At 41.4% G+C, this 18669-nt stretch overlaps 1 protein-coding gene across 4 annotated transcripts in view; it reads left to right on the forward strand.

Moving 5' to 3' along the window:
- The window catches only part of mmrn2a (multimerin 2a), a 35032-nt gene that overhangs the window by 5297 nt on the left and 11066 nt on the right, over positions 1-18669 (forward strand). For 2 of the 4 annotated variants that reach the window (XM_034100840.2, XM_034100843.2), the window contains exons 2-5: positions 8318-8440; positions 9199-9317; positions 10467-10547; positions 15340-15813. In XM_034100840.2, the coding sequence (XP_033956731.1) occupies positions 8318-8440; positions 9199-9317; positions 10467-10547; positions 15340-15813 (797 nt within the window). The remainder of the gene's footprint in view (positions 1-8317; positions 8441-9198; positions 9318-10466; positions 10548-15339; positions 15814-18669) is intronic. The other 2 variants (XM_034100841.2, XM_034100844.2) reach the window with 2 other exon arrangements.

An 18669-nucleotide genomic window follows, 5' to 3' on the forward strand; every position in this document is an offset into this window, starting at 1 on the left:
TGATGTTCAGGTGTATATCAGTATGTAGTGTCTCTACTTTAAGAGTCCTCTCCTGCTGATGTTCAGGTGTATATCAGTATGTAGTGTCTCTACTTTAAAGAGTCCTCTCCTGCTGATGTTCAGGTGTATATCAGTATGTAGAGTCTCTACTTTAAAGAGTCCTCTCCTGCTGATGTTCAGGTGTATATCAGTATGTAGTGTCTCTACTTTAAAGAGTCCTCTCCTGCTGATGTTCAGGTGTATATCAGTATGTAGAGTCTCTACTTTAAAGAGTCCTCTCCTGCTGATGTTCAGGTGTATATCAGTATGTAGAGTCTCTACTTTAAAGAGTCATCTCCTGCTGATGTTCAGGTGTATATCAGTATGTAGTGTCTCTACTTTAAAGAGTCCTCTCCTGCTGATGTTCAGGTGTATATCAGTATGTAGTGTCTCTACTTTAAAGAGTCCTCTCCTGCTGATGTTCAGGTGTATATCAGTATGTAGTGTCTCTACTTTAAAGAGTCCTCTCCTGCTGATGTTCAGGTGTATATCAGTATGTAGTGTCTCTACTTTAAAGAGTCCTCTCCTGCTGATGTTCAGGTGTATATCAGTATGTAGTGTCTCTACTTTAAAGAGTCCTCTCCTGCTGATGTTCAGGTGTATATCAGTATGTAGTGTCTCTACTTTAAAGAGTCCTCTCCTGCTGATGTTCAGGTGTATATCAGTATGTAGTGTCTCTACTTTAAAGAGTCCTCTCCTGCTGATGTTCAGGTGTATATCAGTATGTAGTGTCTCTACTTTAAAGAGTCCTCTCCTGCTGATGTTCAGGTGTATATCAGTATGTAGTGTCTCTACTGTGACATGTCTCCATGCTTTCTCATACTGCCTGTGCTGCAGCACCTCTTTTCACCCTCTGTCTGAAACCAGAGCCCAGTCTGCTCTGATTGGTTAGCTGGCCGGCTCTGTTGGGATTGATCAATCGCTTAGAGATGTCCCGCCCCCTTAACCAAGTGTTGCATAGTGATGTAACTATGCCACGGAAGTCCAATGGAGGCGTTGTCAGGCAGGCATCTTTGCTGTCCGCCACTGGTTTCACTTAATTGATCTGAATTTAACTTGAAACTTGATGCAGAAAGATAACGAGAACAATAACAATAACTAACATTAATCTTATTTTGAAGATTCCATGTTTGTTTGTTTGCTAGGAGTCTGACTTGTTCAATCAATCAATGTTTATTTATATAGCCCAATATCACAAATGTTACACTTGTCTCAGTGGACTTCACAGTGTGTACAGAATATCAGTATGACAATACGACACCCTCTGTCCTTAGACCCTCTGTCCTTAGACCCTCACATCGTACAAGGAAAAACTTCCGGAGAAAACCCACAGTTTAAAGGGAACATGGGAGAAACCTCAGGGAGAGCAACAGAGGAGGGATCCCTCTCCCAGGACGGACAGACGTGCAATAGATGCTGTGTGGAAATCTGAGAGATAATACATTTACAACATAGGTAGACCAAATGTTTGGAAATGCATGTGTCTATAATAAGAAGATGAATCCACGAGGATATCAACAATCCTGTGGGAGCCATCAGGGAAGTAGTTTGATGAGAGTCAGGCAGGACCACAGAGACAGGTTCAGCCACGACTCGAAGTCCAGGACTCAGGACTCAGGACTCAGGACTCAGGACTCAGGACTCAGGACTCAGGACTCAGATCAGGACTCAGGACTCAGGACTTGTTGTCTTTGTTGCTAAAGATTTGAATTGTGTCGAGACCTCCAGCCTCCTGTTTGTTTTGCTGCTGATCTTGTAATCGAAGACCTCACTGAAACCCTTTCAAAGTAAAAGTTCATCCAACTTGAACAGAAGAAGCTCAGTGAGCAGAGCGATTCGGATCAAAGCGAGCTGAAGCTGCAGATAACGAGACCATGAAGGCATCGTTTACCGCTCAGCCGTAATCAGGAGACACAGCTGGCAGATGAAAGGACACTCAGCAACAAAAAAAAGTAGTTGAACTTTTTAAAGGCGGCGATGTTGGTATCAGACTGAAAATCATGCAGGTGGGATTTCATTATCATCAAACTGCATTAAGCCACATTTAGCCCGGAGAGCTTTGGGGTTTATGGGAGTTTGGGAACAGGCAAACAAAACAACAATATTAGATTGTTAAAAATGCTCACAAACATGGAAGACACTTGTCCAGTATAGTAATGCCATGCTGCGTTAGGAGTCAATGGATCCTTATACATGGAAGCTATGGAAAAACTCTTTCCAAGAAAAATAAGGGCTGCAAAATAATAAACAAAATAGGGAAAACATTTGGGTTTTATGAATAGATGATATTATATATTTAGAAAAATCAAACAATAAAGTTTAGCTTGAGTTTTTGTGTTGATTCGTTGTATTAGGTTTTAGCCTTTTTTTGTATTAGCCTGCGAGCTAGTTCAGGCCATAGATATATTATAAACACTAGATGACTCACCCGCGCTGCTGGCCAATGGAGACCGACGTTGCCACTTGGCCGCCATCTTGCTACAGGCAGTGCTCTCATTCATAACATTATGGTTTACTATTTAAATAACCATAGCTTGTTCAATTTTCAACCAAACGGTTTGGTTTTTTATAAACATCAAAGATGTAGTTATGATACTGCATACTTATAATCATGGACTTTCATATGAAAATAAAATTAATCAGATAAAGCAATAGCTACAGTATACACACACACACACAAGGTATTTATATTAAATATTTGCCGGTGTATATATTTCCATTTATTTTATTATATTGTTAATATTTAAAATAAATTATAAAATTAAAATACATTTATATTTTATATATAAAAATCGGTCTCATGTTACCACTCTGTAAGCCAAGAGTTGTTAATTTAGCAATGCCTTAGCTTGAAGAACAGGGACACAACTAATGACAATAGCATATGTTGGTATATTATTTAGATATTCACACCTTTATCAGAAGAACCAAACCAACATAAAATGTGCTCACAGACAGGCCAGTTCTGTCTAATTTATCACAATTATTTTTGACATGAGATCTTCATATCATCCTAGTTTTGTATTTAGTTTCTAGATTTGTAAACAAATCCAGAACCTTTGAAATATGTTATTGAAAAAAGACCAAGAGTAATATAAACTGTACCATGTGTCCTTTTGTGTCCTTCTGTAGTCCATTTGTGGTTTGTCTTGTCTCACCCCGGCTGATATATCACAAAATCCACTGTTTAAATGGTTCCCTATATTGCCCCTATGCCCCTGTAAGGTGTCCTTGGGTGTTATGAAAGGCGGGCCCCCAACATAAATGTATTATTATTATTAAGAAGAACAACTTGGTGTGGTGTGGAGGGGATGTAGGAAGCAGGAGCAGGTGGGGAGAGATGGGGCTTCAAGGTTATTTGTTTTAAATGTGTCTTGGAGATAAGGACCACAATAAAATACAGTATAACACAAAACCAATAAGACACACAGTGACACATGGCACACCAACAATCAATCATCGTCCAGCCTCAGCTTTGGTATTCTTTCACAACCATGTTATGGGTTTATTAGACTGAGCAAACATAAACATATGTGGTGATCCCACGGGTTCTTGTTTGCAGACAGCGGCGATTGGAGCATCCGTAGGCTGCACAAAAGTCCGGCATAGTCAGGTACTTCTGTAAACACAAAGCCAGCAAATTCCGGTTTCATAATGCAAGATGTTTTTAACAAGCCAAACCACTTGGAAGAAATCATATGCAACTTAAGTTATGTTGAAAAGAAAGAGCAGTTCTGCCTCTCCCACTGGTGTAAAGTTGCTGGGTCAACTTTGTAATACTAGGTCTCACTGACAGCCTCTTGTTATTAGCCAGCTAATAAATACAACCACATACACAAAGAAAAGCTGCAATTTCAACATGTCCAAGCATCCTGTATCATAGCCATGCTAATAATGTTAATAATAAACCAAACCGTTTGTAAATCAGTCAAGATTTCAGAGAGTTAAGAGTATTTTTGTGCAGATCACTCACCTTACAACAGCTACCATAACGTGAATCAGAGTAACTGTTGACTGTAGCAAGATGGCGGTCGGTCAGCTATGCTGGAAAATCTCCCATGAGCCATCTAGTGTTTATATTAGGGCTGTCAAACGATTAAAAATGTTTAATCAGATTAATCACAGCTTAAAAATTAATTAATCATGATTAATCACCATTCGAACTATGTCCAAAATATGACATTTATTTATGTATATTGTTGTGGGAATGGAAAGATAAATGAAAGATGGCGGATATATCCATTTAACATACAGTATCTATGTTTATTATAACATTTTTCTGCATGTCAAAATGAAAGACAACCCACACACCTATCAATCATCAAACCGTGGGGTCTTAATTCATTACGTGTTGATTTCTATCAACGGGGAGTACTTCAGGAAAGTCGACAGAGGGGGGGGGGGGGCTAGTGGAGTACTTCGTGATCAGCTGTTTTAGCGCAGTTCTGCCGTGAAGGGGGGGGAGTCTCCCTCCGCAGCCGGCACAATTCCGTTGTACAGACCGACGTTAACAGCAGCCTGTCTGTGCACACGGAGACCGACTCTGTCGTCCGGTGATCTAACCGCCTTCTGGAAAAGCTTCACAAGTACGTCGGTACGCAAATGCGTTTTGTGATACAAGTGACGGTATGCATTTCAGATTACCACATAACCTGCGTACCAGTTATGTGCACCCCTGTGCTCCAGCAAAAGTATTCTGCGTCGGGACTTCCTGCAACAACACCACGCCGTTATCAAAGATGTTCTATTGAGAAGACGATCACTACGTGACAAAAGTTTTCAAAACCGTGGCTACTGAAATCAATCTTACTAACTGCTGTCTGTGCAATTTACTCCGCGAGAGTTGGCAGACTTTATTTTGCTTACTTTAACATACTTTTTCATGGTGGGGCTAAGCCATTTCTTGGTATGGGTGTAGCCTACCCCTGCCATACCCTGGCGCTGCCACTGGTGACACATATGGGGCGGGCCATTCTGCACATGCGTTAAATGCGTTAAATATTTTTAACGCAATTAATTCAAAAAAATAATTACTGCTGTGTTTCATGTTGCTGCTGCTCGCCTGCCCCACCACCAGCCCAGCTTTCACCCCAGCTTTCACCGCAGCACCACCCCAGCTTCCACTCCAGCTTCCACTCCAGCTTCCACTCCAGCTTCCACCCCAGCTTTCACCCCAGCACCACCCCAGCTTCCACTCCAGCTTCCATTCCAGCTTCCACCCCAGCTTTCACCCCACCACCACCCCAGCTTTCACCCCACCACCACCCCAGCCTTCACCCCAGCATCACCCCAGCTTCCACTCCAGCTTCCACCCCAGCTACCACCCCAGCTTCCACCCCAGCTTCCACCCCAGCTACCACCCCAGCTTCCACCCCAGCTTCCACCCCACCTTCCACCCCAGCTTCCACCCAGTTATCTAATCATCACTCAATGTTCTTTGTAAATCTGTGGAGTGATGAGGCCCGAGCCGAGACGCCAAACTCAAACCACCCCAGCTTCCACCAGCTTCCGCCCCAGCTTCCCCAGCTTCCACCCCACCACCCCAGCTTCCACCCGAGCTTCCACCCCACCTTCCACCCCAGCTTCCACCCAGTTATCTAATCATCACTCAATGTTCTTTGTATATCTGTGGAGTGATGAGGCCCGAGCCGAGACGCCAAACTCAAACTATATGCTGCTTCTAATAAACATATTAAGACACACGTGAGTTGTCTGACTGAACTGGCTTTTTAGCCGAGTGTCATGGGAAGTTGCCTTTTCTCACTCTTGAGTTGCGATGCTTGCCTATATTTCCTCAGGTTAAATGAAGGCAGAGGAATATCTGAGTTTAAGCTGCGTCACATGAAGAGAAAGAGAAAAGGCTTTAGATAGTGAGAGTTCAGTCGGACGGGACGAATTCAATCTAAAGATCAAAGAGTAACTCTCTCATATTGCCCCAGAAAGTCTCTCATCTCTCTTGAACTGCATGAAAGAACTCAGCATCAGGAGGAACTTCCTGTGTGTGTGTGTGTGTGTGTGTGTGTGTGTGTGTGTGTGTGGTGTGTGTGTGTGTGTGTGTGTGTGTGTGTGTGTGTGTGTGTGTGTGTGTACACGTGCGTGCGTGCGTGCGTGCGTGTGTGTGTGTGTGTGTGTGTGTGTGTGTGTGTGTGTGTGTGTGTGTGTGTGTGTGTGTGTGTGTGTGTGTGTGTGTGTGTGTGTGTCCGGTGATGTCACACCTCTCCACAGGATATGACACAAAGGTTTTTCTGAGTCAGAGGAATTTCTAAAAACAATGCATTTATAATTATATTATTGTGCAACATGTTCAGTTTTACTTCTAAAAACTGACAATAGAAGTAAAAGATGGTTGTTTTGCAACTTATTTAGTGATTTTCAGTTTTAGTTTTTGTGGTTGTTCTGCCTGTCTTTGTAGCGACACATCTCTTTGTGCTTATGTTGTGTTTTGGGTGGTCGTTCTGCATGCATGTAACTCCAGGCGGAATTGTCTGTTTGCAGGAAAAGTAAATGTGAACTTTCATTGCACACTCATCGGATTGAGATAAAGGTGAAAAGGGGATCAACTTCAAAGTGGTTTCATAAGATGTGGAAGGTGTTTTTTTATATATCTGAGAGCTGTGCTATTGCCTAAAAATAGCACGATAGGTGACCTTTAAAGAAACTTGTTTTTATAGACAGCGTCACACAGAGTTAATCTGGTTATTCGTGATATTTGATTAATGCCAAAGGAGCTCTCACTTACTTGTGGAAGCAGATATAGGAAGACTTTTAAATTTACTCCGATAAATGTACGGAAACAGCCGGAGCCTCTCAGGGCGCTCAACCGTGCAGAACATATACTACCAGATGTATTGCCATATGTTTAATAAACCTCCATTACCTCTTTTTGTAAAAACTTTCAAATGAAATTCTTAATGTTACTACAGATGTATTGCCATGTAGTAAAGCTCCATTCCCTCTTTTACCTCTTTAACGTTAACACGTCTTCTTGTATGCGTGAGAGCTTCTGAATGCACACTTTAAATGTGTTTCTTCAGGGCGCTCTGTGGCCATTTGTTTCTCCTGCTGTAGCATTCCTCTCTGCTGTCCCGAAAACACACACGGTTGCATAAATGTGTGTGTGCATGCTCTGCTTCAAGAAGAAGAATATTGAAAGGTTTTATTGGAACAGAGAACAGAGATTAAAGCCTGAATGAAAAGACAGATGAAGTGAGGTTGATTTGTTTAAACGATGTATGTGTTTGTATAAAGTGGAGCTGCTGATACAAGCTGACAGGAAGGGATGAGACAGTCCAACATCAACATTACGGGAAACACACACACACACACACACCATGCAGGGTCAAAAAGGCATGGCACAAACATAATATAATCGCCAACAGAAACAAACAGAAAGCAAATAAGAGTAATAACGAGTAAACAACTTTTTATTGGGATATTATTTGGATAATTTTGCAGTGCTTTGCGTACAGTTGATGGTTTTGTATCTTTGGTGGACATTTTGAAACTCTGTATTTCCATTTTGCATGTCTTCTTGGTGGTTTTTGCACTTTGTGTTCATTATGGGTCACTTTATTGTATCTTTCTGTGACCATTTCGTCATTTTTTGAGTTGGTTTTACATCTTTTTGTTATCGTTTTGCAATTGTCTGATGGATTTGTATCTCGGTGTCCTTGGGTTGGTGAGTGTCTCTTTGCAGTGATGTGACTTTCCAAGCTTTGCCTCCCCTCTTGTTTAGAAGCATCCAATGCATATTTAAGTGGTACAATATGTAAGTGTGTTGAAACTTCTTTACCCATGAATTAAAAACCCCTCTAGGCTCTACTGCCCGGACACACACACACACACACACACACACACACACACACACACACACACACACACACACACACACACACACTGGTCATATGGTCTGTGGTGAGTCAGAGGGTCAACAGGGGGACACCGTCACAACACCAAACACACCTCATCTGACGTCTGTAACCCTGTCACCTCATACGCACACACACACACACGCACACACACAGACACACACAGACAGACACACACAGACACACACACACACACACACACACACACACACACACACACACACACACGTGTTTACAGTTGGCTTTATTCACCACAGCTGCTCTGTGAGACCTCACCGTGTGGCTGGCTTTCTTGTATTTAAACTAAAGTATAAAATATTCCCAAAATAGCTGCTATTTTGGAAACACACGTTTTGTTATTATTACACTTGTATTGTTTCAAATTGAGTCCACGTCTGTGTGTCGTGCAGGAACTGGTGTGCGTTTGTTCAGAGGCACCTTGTGTCCAGGGCGGTGGTGTGTGGAACAGAGAAATACACCATCGAGTCTCGGAGTCCGTGTCCCAGCCGCACCCCCGACTGTCATCTGATCATGTGAGTACACAACAATAACAACAACAAAAATGTATATATAATGTATTCGTATCTCGTATATGTTTTAAAATATTTGTAGGATTTGTTTCATATTTTATTGCATTTTCCTTATATTCTATAATAATTGTTCCTGTACATATTTTTTTGTACAGTTTTTTTCTTTTTGTATTATATTTCTATACCTCGTATTATTAAGGTATTTCTGTGAGAGAAAACTAACTTTAAAGAATATGTTTTGTAAAATGCATACCTTTTGTACACACTGCAGGTGAATAGGGTAATACTGTCAAAGATATAACTATAACTATATACTAGGTAAAGGGGTTTTTGGATATCTCTTTGTATCACTCTATAAATCAGAAACTGTAAACAGCCATTAAGAAAAAGCAAGATCCAAGGTTATTGAATTTCAAAAATGATAATTTATTGGATGAATATTCCTTTCATTCTGACCTGACAGCACCGGCAGCTGTTTCCTATTTCAGAGATGTTTTGAACTTTTAAATTCAATTTGAGGTGTTTTCAGTTCGTGACTTCATCGAATATGTCCCATGCAAGTTGAGTCACTTAACGCGTGTGTGCGTGTGTGCGTGTGTGTGTGTGTGTGTGTGTGTGTGTGTGTGTGCGTGCGTGCGTGTGTGTGTGTGTGTGTGTGTGTGTGTGTGTGTGTGTGTGTGTGTGTGTGTGTGTGTGTGTGTGTGTGTGTGTGTGTGTGTGTGTGTGTGTGTGTGTGTGTGTGTGTGTGTGTGCGTGTGCAGGTACAAGCTGTCGTCCCGGCCGCTCTACAGGCAGAAGCAGCAGATTGTGAGCGCTCTGCTGTGGCGCTGCTGCCCGGGACACGGAGGACCCGACTGTGAGGACACCGGTGGGTCAGCAGGTCTGTATTTACCTGATGTGTAAACAACAACACACACATCACACAATTCCCAGAATAAAATGTAACATTTGGGAGAACATTTCTGACAAAACAACAAAAATATTTAAAATGTATTAGAAAACATTTACAAATTTGCAGGAATAACCGCACAAATTTCAAAGGGAAAAAAATCACATTTATGGCAGAAACTCATCTGAAAACGTAATCTATTTTAACCTAATATTTGCAACAACAAAAAATTGCATTTGTGAACATGTTTCTAACATTTAAAACGTTCAAAAAGCTTATATTTGTAAATCAAAAAGGCAGGAATATGTTGTGTATTTCAGATCCGTTTAAACTCATTTTTGCATTTTGTAGATTACACATTTACACACAGGTTAGCGATCTGCGCACACACATAATATTAAGACAAATATATCTCCATATATTCTGCTTAGTGATAAAAACTGAAACTTGCGTGGGAAAAATCAGTTTTAGTCGAACCCTCATTCATCCTATATTTATCTCTACGGGAGTGCATTTATACAAAAAGGAGTATCGCTCAGGAACTGAAGTCTAGAGGTGTGTGTGTGTGTGTGTGTGTGTGTGTGTGTGTGTGTGTGTGTGTGTGTGTGTGTGTGTGTGTGTGTGTGTGTGTGTGTGTGTGTGTGTGTGCACGCGCGCGTGTGTGTGTGGGGGTGGGAAACAGCAGTGTTTATGATGTATCTAAAGTTAGACGTCCTCTCTTCTATTCTCAGCCTCTTCTTTTGTTTGTGCTGAAACTCAAAGTTTATGAAGGAAAATAAAATAGTATTTCCTTCATCGCACCGTCAGGAAAACCCCACATCCTGTACAGCCATATCTGTATGTGTGTGTACTGTATATGTGTGTATGCAGAGTTTCAGTGTGGGTAAAGCTCACTGTGTGTGTGTGTGTGTGTGTGTGTGTGTGTGTGTGTGTGTGTGTGTGTGTGTGTGTGTGTGTGTGTGTGTGTGTGTGTGTGTGTGTGTGTGTGTGTGTGTGTGTGTGTGTGTGTGTGTGTGTGTGTGTGTGTGTGTGTGTGTGTGTGTGTGTGTGTGTGTGTGTGTGTGTGTGTGTGTGTGTGTGTGTGTGTGTGTGTGTGTGTGTGTGTGTGTGTGTGTGTGTGTGTGTGTGTGTGTCCTACAGAACCTGATGCACAGCAGGATCCTGGGAGCTCGGCTCTGATTGGAGGATCTGAACCAGTGAGGACTGAGCTCCACGCTCCAGGTAGCGTGGCACCTGTTGCTCATGGTTCGGCTTAAAACGTTGATATTACCGATGTAAAAGTTGTTGAGACATTTCAGGCAGAACTCATGATACTTTACTGCAAGAGCTGCTGGGCTAAATCCTCTGCTGGAAGTGACTGCTACTATTTCTACTTGGTAAATAAGAAATAGGTGCAAAAAGAACATGATGAGACACAAAGACGGCCAGAAAGATTAAAAAAGAACAGCAGAAGACCATGCAGAGACACAACATGAATAAATAGACACAAAAAGACTGCTAAGAAACACAACACAACCAAAAGGGATGCATAGAGACCATGATGTGACACATAACAACTACAAAACCACAAAGTAACATAAAATGACCAAGAAGAGAAGCAAAAAAGAAAAATGACTTCTTATTTGCGCGTTAGGGGCTTTTCATCGTCTAGTATAGAAATCCATGAAGTCATAGAGGAATCTGTGATCCTGCCTTTTTATAAAATCACATTGTAATCTGTTTACTTATTATTCTGTGCCTGGGAACACACACACACACACACACACACACCGTGCCTCTTAAACAAAGTGAGGAAGCTGTGAGGTCCACCTCAACCTCCTGGTCAGGGCGAGCCGCTCGTTTGTGGGGTGAGGTGACCACCAACAAGGTCACCTCACCCCACAAACACACACACCCACACACACACACACACACACACACACACACACACACACACACACACACACACACACCCTCCGCCTGTAAACGCACAGTGACACACACACACTGCGGGTGTTGGTATATTATTGTATTTTCTCCAATAATAGCAACTTTGTTTAAATATATTATAACAAATTTAAAAAATAGATTTAAATATAAATTTTCTTTTTCACAAACATTTATTTGGAATATTTGCGAATTTCTTTCTTAAAATATGAAAACCATTGCTCTTATTATTATGACTCTTTACTCCAAACTTTTTTTATTCCAAATATTACGACTTTCTTGAAATGTAATTTCCTTGTCTTTCTCGTTTTCCTCTCAAATGTCTTTAAATATTGCAGCTGTGTTACCCCAAATATTATCATTTGTTCAGTAATTAATTTTTCTTGATATTATACTTCTTTTTTACTTTGACAACCTTTCTCTCCAAAAGACTGCTTTATTTTCTGCTTTAATGTTTGACCTTTTTTCCTTGAAATATAACGACCCTCACTAAACTGTTCAGTGTGTTTAGCAGTGCTAACCCTAACATACCCTTCAGCTCCTGCAGTGAACTTTGTTGAAACAACATATTGTTAATATTAATTCAGCTTCTTAGAGGACTTATTCCTGCACACATTTTAATGCTAAGCTAACATTTAGTTTTATCCCTCTTTTCTTTGTCCACTGTTGTTCTTTCTGCCCTTTTCATTGTCGGTCAGCTTTCAGTTCTCCGTGGACAGAATAACATGGTGGTGTTCACAACATGAAATATTTTGTACCATGAGTAACTCTGAGAATCAAAACAGTCCATGTTTTTGGAAAGAAATCAGACTAAAATAGACCTTTGGCCTTTGGAGGCTTTATTTAACAAAGAAAGAGAAACAAAGAGGACACACACACACACCCCTCGGCATGGTCCCTCCCACCACGCCTCCGATTGAGCCGACTTCCTGCGAGATGAAGTCAACGTAATAAAATCCTCAGCCCGGCAGAAACAGGCTGGACGCAATAACAGGAACACCTTCAAATACAAACGCACAACACACACACTGAATGAACACACACTACAACATGTACACACACTACAACATGTACACACACTGCAGAATGTACACACATCACACTTTTGTTCTGTAAATACTTCAACATATTTTTTACTCGTTTACTAGTGCAAATACTTACTGATGAGGTTTCTAAAAAGAAAATGGTGGTGTTTTTGCTGCTCATTTGTTGCATTTTTTGCTGTCAAAATGTATTATTCAAAACATGAAAGGATATAAAGTTGAAGGACTGAGAAAACTTGAAGCGGCTGTTTGAATGTAGACCAGAAAAATGTATGTGGAAAAAAAACATGACAAATAAATATAATATATGTGTAAATATAATATATGTGCACCAAAAGCATCATAACATAACTAAAAATCCGTAAAAAATATTTTTAAATAAGAAAATACTATTACATTATTACAAAAAATACTATACAAAGTTATCAATTCAAACCTGAATGCCATAGCATAATAAGGCTTCTTTAAAGGGGACTTATCAGTGGCGGATTTAGGATTGTAGGAGATCCGGGGCTTAGCCCAGGAGTCGTTGGGTTGGGGGGGGGAGAGTGCAGGGGTACAGGTATTTTTTATAAGTGGGGGGTGGACCGAACATCCTTTAGGGGGGTCGTTGCCTCCTCTCGGGGGTCCGGGGGCATGTTCCCCCGGGAAGATTTTTTTTTAAATATTGAAGTTGAAAGCATCAATCTGGTGCACTTTGAGAGCAACATTACCCCTACCTTAATAACACCTTGAAGCGGACAAAAGGCACTGGAGAACACTCATTAACACCCTTTAATGAACCAAACTAATGCCTTAACTCACTCAAATAATCGTTTACTTATTAAGGTGAAACGAATGTGCGTAGAGTTTTAAAGGATGCGGATAGTCTCACCTTGATTCTGGCGCATTGCTTATCGTTTTATAGATCTATTCTCATCCACCATCTTTGTTTGTGACGTAAAGAGTGTAAGAGTCACGTTTCTGAATCGGACACTCTGAGTGGATGCAGTCACAGCCAATCGGAGTCTGATTCAGAGGGTTGCCTGTCAGTTCCGTTGTTATGTGTACTGAAACGAGAGCCGGTATAATTCCACGCGCGAAAACAAAATAAAAATTGGAATACGTTATTTTAGTGTCTTAAAAGTAGACTGAGGTTTGAAGGGTTAACGTTACATCTTGGGATAACTTTTAGTCATGTTCTGTATACATACTAACATATAAGGGTATACTTAGTGTGGTTACTCCATGTTTACTAGCTATAACATTAACGTTACATCACTCTTTTTCACTTCTTACTCAGTCAGCCAGAGGGCAGATATCACCATTAGATTCACAAACCTGAAACATCATCCATTTCTTCACTGCTGGTGATGACATTGTTATCAGCTGCTGATACTGCTGCTGCTGCAGCTTGTGGCGCCTGCTTCGATGACAATAACTTTCTAATATCCATAACTGTAGAGGCTATTAGCTTAAAACTCGTCAGGCACTAGGAAGGATCACTTCTTCTTCAGGGCAGGCTACGCAGTACGCAGGCTAATGTCCCGCAGTGGCTGCCTCTCTGGTGGACTCCGGTACTGCACATTACTCCCGAGACGTTTTTTTTTGTTTTTTTTAAGTGAAATATCCGGGGCTTTTCAGAAAACATCCGGGGCTTGAGCCCAAGTAGCCACCCCCTAGCGCCGCCTCTGGTACCCAAATCTCTAAAAACGGGGAACAACGGAGCTGATCCAGATTTGCGTCCGATATGACGTAATATCTGAAATGTGGACCCACGGGCCAATCAGAAACGTTGCTATCAGAAACAATGCCCGACTGCTTTGGACGTAATATGGTCGGTGTTCACATTAGCATCGCTAACACTCAGAGCTAACCTGTACTGGAGAGCATGTGTGTGAAGAAGCAGGAAGTAAAAAGGAACTCACCTTGTGGTATAACCGGCAAGAGAGAAAGCCTTTGAGCTCCAGACTGTTTCAGAGAGGATCCTTGATAATCCATGATATGGCGTTTCATCACCGCAGCATTTAGTTTAGACAGTAGCTGCCGGGTCCCGCATGAGCTCAGACCCCTCCTTTTTTTTGTATCATTTGTACCCCAAATCAGCACTTTAGAAACAGGAAGTGAAATAGAGGGATATGAGGCATGGCTATAATGGGTGATCTGTTTGGTATTTTGAGCAAAACACTTCATAGACATGTTTTTTATATTTTCTTTATATATCTGAGACCTATGCTATTGCCTAAAAATAGCATGATAGGTAACTCATATCAATCGATAATCATAAGTGATAGTTCGCGTAGTGTCTCCTCTTCACATCCTGAGCCCCAGCTTCACTCTTGTTTGTTGGGAAGCAGTTTCCAGAGTCAGCTGAACGTGATGGAGGAAGCAGTTTGATGACTGTGCAGGACGTCCTCCTGCAGACTCTGTTCCTGCTGTCGCTCTCTCTCAGAGTACACAATGAACTCAGAAAATCCCCAAATACATCAAACCCCAACCTTCCCCGTCCGTCCGTCCGTCTGTCCCACTTCCTGTCTCTCAGTTCCAGCATGGACACAGTCAAACGAATAAGCTTTATCATACTGTATCCTGTAGGATCAATATTGCTTTTCATATCTATTATAGATGTTTGGAATACTCCTTGTGTCTGTTGACCTGCAGTTAAGAAGTATTCAGATCTACTACTGCAGGAAATACTCTGGCACAGTTAAAGTCCTGTATTTAAAATAGTTAAAGTATATAAGATCAGAAACATTTAGATAAAGTATCAAAGCTATGCACATCTCCCAGGTTTATATTTTATTTTATTCTATATATATATTTTTTTTTTAATACATATTTGCATCAGATTTTATTCAGATGTTATTGTATTCTTTTCTATTCTATGTGCACGTTTATTAGTACTGTTTTCATAGTTTATAGTGTGTTTGTACATATCATTTTAGAAATGTTCATCATTTATCTTTATTCCCTTATATCATGAATCTTCAATTTTTTCATTAGCAGTTTTTATTTTTTTTATTTTTCATTTTTAGATTCTGACTGGTTCTGATTTCCTTCCTAAGGTGTGCAGGCTCGGCTCCAGCAGCAGCGCAGCGACCCAAATCGGGAACAGAACGACTACCAGGACCCCCTGGTTCACCACAATCACCAGGACCACCGGGAAAACCAGAATCACCAGGACCACCAAAAGAAGGAAGAATACCAGCATCACCAGGACAACCGGGAAAACGAGAAAGACAAGGACCTCCAGGACCTCCAAAACCTGTATGACAAACAGTACCAACAGACCAACAGCACCACGCCCCCCCCGCTGGACCAGGACCAGGACTACCAAAAGCAGGATGAACACCAGAATCATCAGGAAGACTCGGACAACCAGAAAGTCCAGAACCTCCAGGACCTGTATGAGCAGCAGGAACAACAGACCGACAGCACCACGCCCCCCCCACTGGACCCGGACCAGAACCACACCTCACCCCCCGCCTCAGACCCAAATTACCTCCACCATCACAGGGAGACGGAACACTTCCGTCCTGGTGAGTGTTTTTGAATGGATTGGTTAAAATTACATTGAATTGTATTGAAATACTTTTTTTATTAAAGCTTTTATTTATCAACATACATGGTACATAGCTCACATGGTACGGCACACAGAAAGAGGAAGGTCAGGATACCAAACATGTTAGTTAAAGGTTCCATGTCATGGCCATTTCTACTGATCATAATTGAGGTATACTACAATAGATTTATATTGTGCAATTTTCCAAACTCACATTGGTTTCTCACAGCATCTCTGTAAAGTCTGTGTTTTCACTCTCTGTCCTAAACGAGAAGTAAACAACGGAAAAAGAGAAATGTCCAACGAGGCGTTCTGGGGCAGCACAGACAGGTCTTTTCTGTGTTAGAGTTGTACTCGCTCCAGGGTGTACTTTGAGGGTTTGTGACTGCAGACCGTTCACATGCAGAAAAAGCTACACAAGGGGAACTTTAAGTGTTCCTGGTTAAAAGAAAGCAGGAAAATACAAAGGTGTAAGATTACCAATCGACACTACAGCGATCATAAAATAATAACAACAAATGATGCTTGATTAGAATAATTGTACAAAGGCGCCTTTTGTGAGAGTCCTACCGTCAGGCTACTACTGTAGTTAGAGGTCAGGTATTCCACAAAGTAACCACAGGTCCTCTACCCCTCATTCTTGCCAACATAACCTCATATGCTGTTTCCCTCACCGGAGCCTTCCATTCATTAAATGCTGGGATTGTGGGTGCTTTGTTGAAATACACTTTTTAACAAAACATGAGTTTATTAATTTCATAAAATAATCATTTCATGCTTTATACACTCATACATTAAATATATAATATATACTAGTTTAACAGTCACAGCCTGGGGTATTTAATACTTTAAATACATTATTATATATATAAATACATACTGATACTGCAGTACTTCCTCCACATCTGATAATGTAGTATGTTGTCTTTCTATGTCGTCACTCCTCGGCTCCAGGAGGTCACACAGACACACACTTCCTTCAGAGGATATCCTGTGTGTGTGTGTGTGTGTGTGTGTGTGTGTGTGTGTGTGTGTGTGTGTGTGTGTGTGTGTGTGTGTGTGTGTGTGTGTGTGTGTGTGTGTGTGTGTGTGTGTGTGTGTGTGTGTGTGTGTGTGTGTGTGTGTGTGTGTGTGTGTGTGTGTGTGTGTGTGTGTGTGTGTGTGTGTGTGTGTGTGTGTGTGTGTGTGTGTGTGTGTCTTTAAGATGTCACTTTATGTAACCCGACCAAAATGTGTATTACATCACTCAAACACACACACACACACACACACACACACACACACACACACACATCCGTCCTGTATGAGCCTTGTTTGGGGATTGGTCTGCTCTGATTTTCCCACAATGCTCTGTTTTCTCTCTGACCTGTGACCTCACTCTCACCAGCCAACATTACATCATCCTTAAAGGAAAATATTGCAGATTTAGTTTTTATTTTAACAGCTCAATCTGTCGCTCAAAGTCAGTTTTCTAGATGTAGGTATTTTCTATAAATGCCTCAGTGTGCTCTTAAAGGGATAGTTTGGATGTTTCTACGTTAAAAAAGGGATTTACAGAACGCTATCTTTGGAATTTTCTTTCGCCAACTTCATTGACAAAAACAGCCAATTTACCTCACAGATTTTCAGGAGAAGCTGGTCCATTGCTGCCTCAATCAGTTATATGTTATTTTGTGACTTTGGTGGCTTTAAAGAGATCATAAAGTGTGAGAATATTGTGTTCCGTTGTTTTAAAAAAAAAAAGTGTTTATAAAAGGTAATATTTAGAATAGTTCTCCACCAAACTGCATTGACAAAATCAGTAATGTTTACGTTGCAGGACACGGGAGTTATTAATGTATCACTGACTCAACAAGTTAGTTAGTTTGTGCTTTTGTGTGACTTTGGTGGTTTAAACAGTTCAGATTCACCAAATTCACACGATAACCCAAACTAACTTACCAGTTGGTGGAGCGATACACCATCAACTCCCGTCTATCTTCAAGGTAAAATGACTGTTATTGTCAATGGAGTCTGGTGGCTTTGAAACGAAAATTGGAAAGGTTTGTCTGATAGCAATGTTAAGTGGTGCAAATATTCTAAAAATAGTGTTCACTTAAACTCAGAGATACATTATTAGGTGCCTAAAGTAGGCCCTCAGCAGCGCATTGCTTTTCTTCCTGCTGGTAATGCACTGATATGGAGAAAGCCCTCATTCAACCTCCCCAAAAACACCCGAAGTCTCCTTTTAGTGGACAAAGGGTCACTGAGGTTTCCCGTCTCCTCCACTGTTTGTTGTCTCTGTTTCCCCACGTGTCTCATTAAAGTATCGTCTTACCGTTTTTAAATCGTGACATTTACAACAAAACGCCAGAAGAAGAAAACAGAGCCACGGTTGTGCAGCACACGTCGTTCTGTCAGAGCAGGAAGTGGACTGTGCTTCGGCTCCGTAAATCACACTGACAGTCATTAGATAGAAACACTGCCAGCTGACCAGGGTCTGTCGGATTTCAAAACACGCACGTGCACACACACACGCACACACACACACACACACCTACTGACCTGGAACGTCCTGTTTCAGTGTGGCCTCACTGTACTGCAACCTTTGACCCCTCAAGACCCTGCAGCATGTGGTAGGGTTTGGTGTGTCGTAATGAAAACAGGTGTGTGTGTGTGTGTGTGTGTGTGTGTGTGTGTGTGTGTGTGTGTGTGTGTGTGTGTGTGTGTGTGTGTGTGTGTGTGTGTGTGTGTGTGTGTGTGTGTGTGTGTGTGTGTGTGTGTGTGTGTGTGTGTGTGTGTGTGTGTGTGTGTGTGGTGTGTGTGTGTGTGTGTGTGTGTGTGTGTGTGTGTG

The sequence above is a fragment of the Pseudochaenichthys georgianus genome, chromosome 15 (assembly GCF_902827115.2).
Source record: "Pseudochaenichthys georgianus chromosome 15, fPseGeo1.2, whole genome shotgun sequence".
In the NCBI taxonomy this organism is placed as follows: domain Eukaryota; kingdom Metazoa; phylum Chordata; class Actinopteri; order Perciformes; family Channichthyidae; genus Pseudochaenichthys; species Pseudochaenichthys georgianus.